Genomic DNA, 12,097 nt, shown 5'->3' with positions numbered 1-12,097 from the left:
TGCCTCTTACTCTTCCCATTCTGGGCATCTACAATTACGGTATATTTTATTTACAGTCTATTTTCTTCTCATTAGGCATTGGTCCCTGACTTTCTCATTCCAAATATATTTATTTCTATCATCTGTTTTGAAGGATAAATAATGACATTTTGTGTACCATTAAATGGTTAATAACATAAATATATTTTGCTATACATTGAAGAGGGGGTCTATTTATGGCACATAAATATCTAACATTAATTTATTAAGTGGTTTACAAAGATTTGGGCTTCATTTTGTCATTTTCTTTTTTTCCCAGAAGGTTAGTTTCAGCAGTCCTACTAGGGTATGTGATTTGGATGTTAAGCTCACTTGAGCCAGGCAAAATAGCAAGATTCTTATATAAAATTGGCTCTTTCAAAGATGCTTTTCAATTTTAAAGGGAAATTGAAAAAATCAGACTATAATGAATTTATAATTGTATTTAATCATTTCTCTGTACTTTTGAGTTATTGAAATAGTCCTTTAATAATCAGTTTCCTTGGTGAACATTAATGGCATTTTTTTAACCTAGTCTTGTAATTTGGTAAGGGTGGAAAGTGTTAGAAGCCAAATCTGTAATGTTATCCAGAAGATGACAACACTAACACAGTGAGTAAACAAATACAGTGTCACTTTGTTTCACACTCCCCAAATTACCTTTGATGAGCTTAAGAGGTTGTTTCATTTATAAATAGAAAAAATGTGTTCACAGTACTTTGGCATACTATAAAAGTGGAATTATTTAAAATGTCATCTATTCAGATAGTATGTAGTAGGAAAATAGAAATAATTGTTTTCAAGATATGATAATGTAGACCTGACTATAGAGGACAGTGGAAAAGAGTAGCAGTGGTTATTGACTGCTTTTTAGAGAAAGAAAAATGCCATTCCATTGCTAAATGTTAACAATTGCAAAAGGAAAATTCCCACTTGGGAAGAACGTTTTCTTAGGTTGCTTCATTGCCAGGTGTTTGACATTGTGTGTTGTCTTAGATGAATAAGGCTTAGGGCAGTCTTTAGGAACGATTCACTCCAAGGACCTCTGCTTCCTGCTGTGAAAGCTTCTATTTTCATAGCATGCCAGTATCAGTGGGAATGTTCCCATGGTCACTGTGCTACTTGTAGTAAAGTCCAGAGTTTTCCCCCTGAAACTGGGATAGCTGTAGAGGAAAATACCTGTCTGCTAACAGAATTAATTTCAGAACATTGTTAGTGAAAGACGTGCATGTTGTCTACAGCTTACGAGATTGAACTGTGTCACTTATTAATGGAAATAAGCCTTGCTTTCTTGTGGTCTCTTTTAACACCATTGCATTCTACAAATATGATTTACAATCATTCTACAGTTTAAAAAATCCAAATAATGGGATAGTTGCTTTGAGACCATCCATATTTTCCCCTTTCCCTTTTTCTCTCTCCTTGACCTATCAGCAGGAAGCCTTTGTTTGAGGTGTTCATCTGGAACAACTTTTCCACACTTGTTTTCATGTTCTGTTAGATTACAGGGCAGCAGGCCTACCTTTGAAGCTCCTTTCTCTTTTGTTTCTTTGCCGTGCACTCCAGTAATTAACTTTGTCCTTCTTTTATTTGTTCCAGTCAATCGCAGGCCACTCTGCTGAGCATCTTCTCCCAGGAGTACCAGGTTAGAAGTTTTCTCCTTTGTGAGGGTTGACAGGTGCCTAATTGAATGATGAATGTCCCTTTATTTCTTTGTAATTGAACTGCCAGCTCTCTGATTGGGTTGGAGGATGTTCTCCTTTCCACATCAAGCACCGCCTGCGTCTCAGTGGAGGCCTGCCAAGCCTACCCATCCATCTGTCTAATAACATCTAGCCTTTGCTTATTTGGTGGACCTGTAATAAATTATGCTAAACCATTATTATTCTGACAATAATAATTTCCCTGTGTTGCGTGGTTCCATGTGCTAAATGTTTGCTGACTTGCACTGTCAGTGCCGCTTTCCATTGCTGACAGAGATGATGATAAATGACCATTGCTGGAGTGGCAGAAGGCAAGAAAGGCAGAAAATGGAGTCATTTATCATGAGATGACAGGTGTCAGTCAAGTGGCAAGTCTCTATGGAATTACTTTTTGTAGTTTTCAAATAAGTTGTTTTTAAGCAATGTTCTTCCTGGTTAAAAATGGCAATTGGATTGTAAAACTAGAGCGCAGAGGACTTAGATGGAATTGAATCGAGGGAAAATTAATACAAAGGTTGAAAGAGGGAACAAGTTTTTCTTTGCCCTCTGCAGCCCTAAGCAAACTTATTTACATTCAATTACTATGACCCTGTTGGCTTTTACATATATACTGTACCTTGTGGTACAGTCTGAAGACATCCAGCCAAGCAGTAGAGATTAAAATGCATAGGTTCATGGAGAAGGAAAAGAAGTCCTGCCATTACCAAAATCCCCAAGCTATTGTTTAGTGTTCCCTATGTGCTAGTCATTGGGATCAAGAAATACGTCATTCTTGTTTTGAACCTCATCTGTGACATAACAAAGATTTTTTTTTTTCAGAAACACATTAAAAGAACGCATGCCAAACATCATACTTCAGAAGCAATTGAAAGTTATTACCAGAGGTATGACCTTCCTGCCCCACTAGAGGGTATCATAGTACCTATTAACTGTAATAATAATTATGAATAAGTTAGGTTATTAATTTTCTATATCGTATCTCAAGACATTCTGTTTTAAGTCTTTTATTCAAAACTTTTCCTATATTTTTGAATGAATTTTCAAATTCTTTGTTTCGTAGATCTAAAGAATATGGTAAGGCTATCTTGACTTTGTGTGTGTGTGTGTGTGTGTGTGTGTGTGTGTATGTGTGTGTGTGCACACATACTATGTGAAACATAGCTAAATATTATGAAATCTCAGTTGGCTACTTGAAACTTATATAAGCGCATATTTTGTCTAAATATATATGCTCATATATACATATATCTACATGTATTTGAAAGTTCTCAAACCAATTTTCATTTGTTAGATTAGCAAGTTGAAAAAATAAGATTGAATTTGGATGTCATTGTATTTTGACATCATAGATATTAAGATACCCATTTTAGAAAGAAAAAGGACATATCAAGTAAAGGCACATGGAGATATAGTGTGTAACTGTCACATTTTAAAGGGGATTTTATATTTTTAAAAGTCAATCTTGGGTATTAAATCAACAGCATAGTATCCAGGAGATATTTTAACTTCAGCCTAATTTATTATAAATAGTTTTCAACTTCTTGTTCTGAAACAAACAGAACCTTTAAAATAGCTCTGATTTTTCTTAATTCTAAAATTTATATTGTCATTGTAGTAAGAGTGAATACTTTATAACACTAAATGGTAATGGTTTACATTAGAAATTGTTGGTTGGTTTCTTAAATATTTCAAGGGCACATTGGAAATAAAAGCTGTTTGAAATCTGTCTTAAATTATTATACTTAAGATTGACAGAGGAACCTTTCTGTGGTGAGAGTGACACCACTGATTTTAGATGAATGATTTTTATGCATAAAAATTTTATGAATGAAATAAATATGTGGATAAAATACTGGTGTCATATTTCAGTGAAGTCATTTTATTTGGAATCAAGAAAGGGATATTGAACAGAAATATCACAGAGTTAGATTTTTTTTAGAAAATTACTCATTCTTCCATATGTAGTAAAAGACATGCTTTGTTTGGAGTAGTAATACCTGTTAAAGATACATGACCTCATTACATACACATAGATACAGACACACATACACACTTTTGTGTCTAGGAGAGATCCTCTCTAAACAAAACCTTATAAAGTTTGATGATTTATTTGAAAGTCATAACCTTCTTGGTGAAATTGACATTCAAATTAAAGTCATAACCTAAATTATACACATGAAATTAAGAATGGCCCATGAAGTGCTATGAAGCCTGCAACTGTGTTGGTATCCAGACTCTTCAAAGAAGTACTGAAGGGTTATTTACATGCCAAAAAATACATTCTTCTTTGTAAACATTATAGTCCTAGGCTGTCATATAAAAGTATGATTTTATGTCCAGATTTTAAAGCCTCGTAACGTATCCAAAGAAAATAAAGCATTTTAAAGGAAAGTGTGCTCTTTTCCCAGAAAATTGAGGATCCACTAACAGGTCATAGGGCTGCCCTCTGATACTCATTTGCCTCATTGTAAGAAGGTTTCTTTAATTATTAATAGATGACATCTAGGATCACTAGGTGCTGCTATTTAAAATCTTAAAAAGGTATATCTAATTATTGTATGAACAAAAGTGTGAACATTCTTTTGTTGGATTATCTGGGCAGTATAGGCCAGAAATAAATATATATCTTTTTTTTTTTTTTTTTTTTTTGAGACAGTGTCTCTCTCGGTCACCTAGTCTGAGGTACAGTGGCAGGATCATAACTCACTGCAGCCTCAAACTCCTGACCTCAGGCAATCCTACTGCCTCAGTTTCCTGAGTAGCTGGGACTGCAGGTACACACCACTGTGGCCAGCTAATTAAAAAAAAATTTTTTTTTATAGAGGCAGGGTCTTGCCATCTTGCCCAAGCTAGTCTTGAACTTCTGGCCTCAGGTGATCTTCCACCTTGGCCTCCCAAAGTGCTGGGATTACAGGCCAGAGCCACCATGCCTGGCCCAGACATAAATACCTTTAAGTATACCCAATGATGAATAGTTGACTAGATAATAGTGAGAATACATAAATATATTTCTTTAAATTTATTTAAATGTAACAGTCTCAATTATTTCAAAGAGTTACAGCATTTGAAACAAAAACATGAAGTTACACCATAACAGAGAGTCCCAGAAGAAAGCAGTCTGAGCACTTTCTGACTTTACCAACCTGCTCTCTGACTTTGTGCCCTGCCCTTTGTGCTTGGGGACAGGCCATGTTGTTACCTTTCAGATGAATTGACCTCAGTAGCCTTTTGTTTGAAATGTGCAGGTCAAATGTTCCTGTCTGTGCTAAGGTAAATTGGCCTTAAAAGGTTTTTGTTTGTTTTCCAGCAGATTAGAATAAAGCCAAATTGTGTTTGTTATATCAAAATATGTTTAAGCATTTTGAAAGTGTTCATGGCAATTTTATTTGATTTTTTTCTTTTATAAAGTAATACTCAGCTATTGTGAAAGCAAGCACGTTTGTAATGATATTAAAAAGGAATGAATGATTGCTCATTATTGTGACACTCAGAGATACCTACTGGCAGTTTTCATTTTAGTCTTTTGCCAGCCCATTTTTATATTGATGAGGTCACATTATATAAGCAATTGTGAATCCAGAGTTTTATACTTGGAAAAATGTATATGATATAATATTATTTTGTAAATGGCTTTTTGTAAACATTTTTTGATTGCCTTATTTCATCATATGAAAGAATCATAATTTAGTGAATTATTCCTTTGTTGAACATATATGTTTCCAACTTTCTATTATTGTAAATAATACTGTGATAAACATCTTGATGCATGAGCCTGCATTTCTGCATGAGTTTCTTAACATTTCTAAATATGTAATTATTGGTGTAAACAATGTGAACATTTTTAAAAAGTATTATATATTCTCATATTACTGTCTAGAAATGTGCTGGTTGCATCTGTTTAACAGGGTGGATCTGCTCTGAATGTGTTTGTTTTCCAATCTGTTTCCCAACTATATCCTATAACACTTCATAAGTGCTAGGAAAAAAATTTAATTTGAAGTTGCATTGGTGTTTTCTGGAAACTTTAATTATCCCCCACATCTAAGTGACAGATCAGGCTTTATTTAAATTTTCAGATATACAATCAAAGGGACATACTGATTATAAAAAATATTCCATAAAGATATAATCAGAAAATCCTAATGCTGTTTCTCTGCATCCTCATAGTATCTTGTGCAGAGACTTACAGCATTGCACTTTTCATACGGGTATAATGGTTTGCTTTTGTCTCCAGCTAGCCTGAAAACTCTTTGGGGTAGGGCTACACAAAAACAAGTGAATATTGAACTCTCGTCCAACTCTGGCAAAGATCTGAATTGCAATTGGGATATAAGGATGTCATCCTTAATACTATATTAAGGTGACCTGGGCTCCATTCCTGATACCTATTTGCCAATTAAAACCACTTTAAAACTTTATACAGAAGCTATATCATCGTCTAGCTTTGCTACAGGAGGACTAACAAATAGACATCGTATGGGTGAAATCATCCTTTAAAGGTCCTCATAGAAGGCCCATTTCAAGAGGTTTTTTGAGTGTGAACGACTCATTCATATCTAAGATGAAACTAATAGGTACTCATTTCAAATATGAGGCAAAGTTCTCCATGCTGCGGTCTAAGAAAATCCACAGCCCTGTCACTGAGCTTAGAACACCTTCAACTTCCCTACAAACTAGTAAAGGTGATAAGTTTATTTCTAGACTACTATATAAACAAGTTGCCCCAGATACCCCAAATCGATAATTCTTGGAACTTTCACAGCACTCTGTATAGACATACCTCTGTTAGCAGTTCTCTTGCTGCATTTTACATACTTCTGTACACAGCTCTTTTCCCACTAAAAAGAACAGTTGAAGGCAGGTACCGTTTCTTACATTTGTATTGTTGGTTTCTAGCATTGTAAACGGGGCATAATCAGTGTAAAACAGATGGTGCTAATTGAACAAAAAAGTGGTCCAAAATTTCAGAAACTATTTTATCACATATATATTACCAATATCATGTTTAAGCCAACCTTCTTTACATGTGAACATCTGAATAATGTTCTGTTGATCTGATCTTCTAATGCTGCTAAAGCTGGCTCCTCAGCCAGTGTGTTGGAAGAAGGGAGGAAACAGAGACAGTATTTCTAAACCTTACTATATTGATGGGGACTTGCAGATCTGACCAACTATGCACATGTGCACATGGGCTCTTGTGCACCAATTTAGGTGAACCTAAAAGAGTTTCACCAAGAATGTTTCCTGTTTAGAAATAAAATGGCATTATTATAGTGTGAAAGAATAGAGATTGTTTTTAAAATAAACGAACTATGTCTATTTATATACAACATGGAGAATTGAGGAAATTTCTTGAATAATTCAGAAGCTTGAGAAAACTTAAAAAAATTTTTTTTAATGATTATATATTTTTTTGAGACAAGGCCTTGCTCTGTCACTCAGGCTGCGGTGCGCTGGTGCAATCTTGGCTCACTGCAACCTCCACCTCCTGGGTTCAAGTGATTCTTGTGCCTCACCCTCCCAAGTATTTTGGATTACAGGCACACGTCACCATGCTGGTCTAATTTTGTGCTTTTAGTAGAGACAAGGTTTTGCAATGTTGTGCAGGCTGGTCTCAAACTCCTGGCCTCAAGTGATCCACCTGCCTTGGCTGCTCAAAGTGCTGGGATTACAGGTGTGAGCCACCATGCCCAGCCAGAAAACATTTTCTACTATTTGGATATTATGAAGTTTCTGTTAACCATCATGAAATCACATAAAATACAGAGTTTGATGGGAGGCTGAGGCAGGCAGATCCCCTGAAGTCAGGAGTTCAAGACCAGCCTGGCCAACATGGTGAAACCCTTTCTTTACTAAAAGCACAAAAACTAGCAAGGTGTGGTGGCATACACCTGTGATCCTAGCTAGCTACTTGGGTGGCTGAGGTAGGAGAATCGCTTGAACCTGGGAGGTGGAGGTTGCAGTGAGCTGAGATCACGCCGCTGTACTCCAGCCTGGGCCACAGAGCAAGACTTCGTCTCAACAAGAAAAAAGATACAGACTTTGAATTCTTAATTGGTATCAACACAATGCTAGTAAGAATGCGGAGACACATGAATTCTCCTGGGTGTTAGTAATGGAGCCCAGGTCACCTTAATGTAGTGTTGAGAGTGACATCCTTATATCCCAGTTGCAGTTCAGATCTTTGCCAAGGTTGGATGAAGATTCAGCATTCATTTGTGTAGTCTTACCCCAAAGAACATTCAGGCTAGTTGGAAACAGGAGCAAACTATATTATACCAATGTGAAAAGTGCAGTGCTGTAAGTTTGCATGAGATACTGTGCGGTTGCAGAGAAAGGTAGTGTTAGGATTTTCTAATTATGTATTTATGGAATATTTTCTGTAGTTAGTATGTCCCTTTGATTGCATATCTGAAAACTTAAATAAAGCCTGATCTGTCACTTAGATGTGGGGGATAATTAAAGTTTCCAGAAACGACCAATAGAACCTCAAATTAAACTTAATTTTTTTTCCTAGCACTTATGAAGTGTTATAGGATATAGTTGGGAAACAGATTGGAAAACAAATACATTCAGAGCAGATCCACCATGTTCAACATATGCGGCACCTTGCTAGGCCTTGAGGGATCAGGGTTCTTTTTCAGGGTTCCATAGCTTTATTATTTACCAGCTAAGAGAGCCCAGATGGGTTTTATCAGTGCCCTGGGGTTTGGTTTCTTTATATGACCAACTTGGAAGCTTTACCAACCTCATAATTAGGAATTTCCACAGTATTAAGTATGATTATGCTTTTAATATTACATAGAATGTGTAGATACAGAGGGTTATTTTTTACCCACCTTCTGTTTCTTTAAACTTAATAGAAGTGCTTCATTGGTCATTATTAGCAGGATAATGATTGATGCAACTTTTACATGAAGCCATGTCATTTTGACTTAAAGCAACAGCTGTCTGGTATAAGAGGTAGTCTGGCATCTAGCTACTCTCTTTCACTATTTACAATCAGCTCTTACCATTGCATGCTCCTCCTCCTCATGCTGGCTTCTATGCAAGTGTCACCTCCTTAGAGAGGGGCTTCCTGAGCATGTCATCTAAGTTTACATTTTATTCTAGCATATACCATTATTCTGTATATTTATCTCCCTGTCTTTTTATTCTTTGTGTCACCACTATAATATCTCTGTGATGGTGAGACCATGAATGGTTTTTTCTTTTCTTCCCTGGTGGTCCTTTAGAACCTGGAATAAGACCTGACACATCACGTTCCGAAATATTTGTTGGGTAACTGAAACTGAAGTAGAAAGCTGTAAAGATATCCCAGTATCGGTGTAGCCTTAAATACGCTGACCCCAAATCACAACCCTTAGTAATATGCACTTCCAGTGGTTACAAACACACAGTTAGGTGGTTGGACTCGACTGAATTGATTGGTTCCTTGGGTGGTATCAGTGCAGTGGACTTGTTCGTGAAAATTGATGTGAAGTTCTTAACAGACCTGTTTCCCAGTGACCTTTCTCTAAAGCACATTTGCCTTGTTTTCTTTTTCTTCTTGCTTCTGAAAGTCCTTATTCCCAATTAGTTTCCCAAATAATATATTCAAGGCTGGCCCCAGTATATGGAAAATGGCTTTGTTAGACTTATTTTGAAGTTATAATGATCAGAGGCTCTCCCCACCTTAAATAATTTGCTGAACACCACATTGCTTACAGGAAAATTATACAACTTTATAAATATACTCATGAAATAATATAATTTAGTACCTGCTCCTGGCAGTTATGTCGAAGACCTCACCTGTTGACTTTGTTTTTTACTCTCAGACAAATATCCAGAACTTATTCACTCTAATATACTGTAGGGAAAATGTCCACACCTTATTCTACTTTCTTGTCCAGTATGGTTTTAAAAAATTATTTAATTGTTCATTTATTAAAGGAAAAATATAAGGTGTATTTTTATTATATAATCACCTACTATAAATGAAGTACATGCTAGGTATAATAAATGGAATAAAATACAATTCTCCAACCCTCATGAGGCTTTCAACATTGCAGGGAGGGATAGGTCTGAGGTAGCCAAATAATAGGCATATACACTATGCTACGTTACATGATAGAAAGATGTACAAGGTATTCCTCGATTACATATGAGGAACACTTAACTTACTCTTATATGGTGGTGGCTTGAAGAAGGTGAGATCTGAATTGAATCGTGAGTTATCCAGGTGAGGGATAGGAGGGGGAGACTGTGACTAGAGATGAGACTGGAAGAGTAGAGTAGGTAGGAACCAGATTATGAAGACCCTTGCAAGAGCTGCTAAATGGTTATAATTTAATCCTGAGATTTAATGTGGGGCCTTGAAGTGTTTTAAGGAGGAGAATGACACATTCAAATTTCTGTTTTATTTTCTTTTAATCACCCTAGCTTCCACGTTAGGGGGTTTGTTTTGTTTGGGTATTTTGGGGGAGTTTTATGTTTTTTTTTTTCCATATGGAGTGAGAGGAAATGAGAGCGGGAGGTTCTTACAGAAATTCAGGGTAGGTAAGGTGATGGCTTATATTGCCTGTCACAGGTGTGCTGACCCACTGATGACATGTCTGTTCCACTGTTTTCTTAATAAGGTGTCAAGCAGCCCTGTGAAACAGAGGTAAAGGAAAAGGCGAGATGGGTGCTTGAATGCTTTTCTCAAACTATAGAAGTCAACTTCTGTCCTTTCCATGCGATGGTTGTCTGTGGTAGAGGCAAGGCAGAGTGATATGGATAGTTCCTCTTACTTACTTTATATGTTGGGAGGTGAAAGAAAACAAGGGAGACCTAAGTATTTATATCTCCTGCCCCCACCTTCAGCTTCTTAGCTTCCAGTAGTTTTAGATGGGTTGTTTTTGTTGTTTTTCCCTTCAGTGCTTTCTCATGATAGTAGCTTACTGTCATAGGAAAACTAGAGTTGAAACTAGATTTACAAGCCTTGAAACTAGAGTTGAGCATGGCATTTGCCCAGGAGAAACGTATATACACAGAGGGGATGCTGACAAGTCTGTGCTGGCCTTTTCTTGTCACTGCATTACCACTTGGCTTTGTCTTGTCTAGGTACCTGAATGGAGTGGCAAAAAATGGAGCTGCCCCAGTGCTCCTGGACCTGGCCAATGAGGTAATGTTATTGTTATAATTTTCTTTAAACCCGCATGAAAGCTAAAGGGCCTATCTAGAGTAACTTTGCTTACAATTATAATTGCCTTTGGGAAAAAAAAGGATTTGAGGTGCATTAGACATTTAAATTGCTCCCTGATCTCTTTGTACTTTTAATAATTGGACAAAGAACTTGATCTATTAATAAATCAGTTGACATAATTAGTCTACTTCTTTTAAGGCAAATGTATAAACAACCTCTTGGATTTTGGGGAAAATTTCAACCAAACAGCTCAGGACATGCTTTTCTCAGGCTTGTCTGAATTTAGTGTGAGAAATACCTGTGTCAAGTAAGGAGATTGATGCCAAAAAAACAAAACAAAACAAAACACAAATCTGCTGTCATGAAAAGGAAGAGAGTAATTGTATACTTAAAGATGTACTTGATTCATTTTTTTGTTAGCAAACTTTTATTATAATAAAAGATACACACCTTGTAGAAAAGTCTTTCTTTATGTAGAGAAGCATGGTGTTCTTATCAACATCAAGTCAGAAGTGATTTATTGAACGTATTTGTTAACTCTGATCTGTTTCTGTTTGGGGAAACAAATAACAGACTTACATTTAAAACAGGAAACCCTACAGATTTCCCATGAATGAAGAAGCTGTGAAAAGTCCATAATAGTTGCAGAGAGCATACTGAAAAAATAAAATATTTAATTCCTAAACTTTAAAATATTTATCCACTGTAATAAGAGCAATACAATATTTAGTCTGACTTGGAACTGCTCATGCAAACCTCGTAGGGATGGAATGAAATGTACACTCTTTTTGTGTTGCATTATAATGGAAAACATAGAAGCAAGGCAGAAAATGTGTGTTTGCATTAAAGATGACTTGGTACTGTGAGCATTAAGTGTTGCAGTAGCAGCAAGTTCTACATGTTATATTAGCAAGGAAGGATGGCTTCCCTCACAGCTTCTGTCTGCTGCTATACGCTGCTGCAGTCAACAAATGAGCATTCACCTATCAGTTACTGGATGGTTTTAATAGTCTAGTCAGTGTCTACACATTCAGGATAGTTAACATATAGAATGGATTTCTGTGCTCCTCCTAGAACAACAAATATTTTCTTTCTTTTTTTCTTTCTTTTCTTTCTTTCTTTCTTTTTTTCTTTCTTTCTTTCTTTCTTTTTCTTTCTTTCTGTCTTTACTTTTCTTCTTTTCTTTCTCTCTCTCTCTCTCTCTCTCTCT

The 12,097-nt window shown here is 36.2% G+C and overlaps 1 protein-coding gene across 9 annotated transcripts in view; it reads left to right on the top strand.

Annotated features, from left to right (window-relative positions):
* CDIN1 (CDAN1 interacting nuclease 1) overlaps window positions 1-12,097 on the top strand; it is a 307,237-nt gene that overhangs the window by 65,844 nt on the left and 229,296 nt on the right. For 7 of the 9 annotated variants that reach the window (XM_009005593.5, XM_078334406.1, XM_002753566.7 and 4 more), the window contains exons 2-4: window positions 1,618-1,663; window positions 2,541-2,605; window positions 10,806-10,866. In XM_009005593.5, coding sequence (XP_009003841.1) covers window positions 1,618-1,663; window positions 2,541-2,605; window positions 10,806-10,866 — 172 coding nt within the window. The remainder of the gene's footprint in view (window positions 1-1,617; window positions 1,664-2,540; window positions 2,606-10,805; window positions 10,867-12,097) is intronic. The other 2 variants (XM_035259897.3, XM_078334407.1) reach the window with 1 other exon arrangement.

The sequence above is a fragment of the Callithrix jacchus genome, chromosome 8 (assembly GCF_049354715.1).
Source record: "Callithrix jacchus isolate 240 chromosome 8, calJac240_pri, whole genome shotgun sequence".
NCBI classification, from domain to species: domain Eukaryota; kingdom Metazoa; phylum Chordata; class Mammalia; order Primates; family Cebidae; genus Callithrix; species Callithrix jacchus.
Note: the sequence above shows the minus strand (reverse complement) of the source record. Positions and strands in the feature narration are given on the sequence as shown.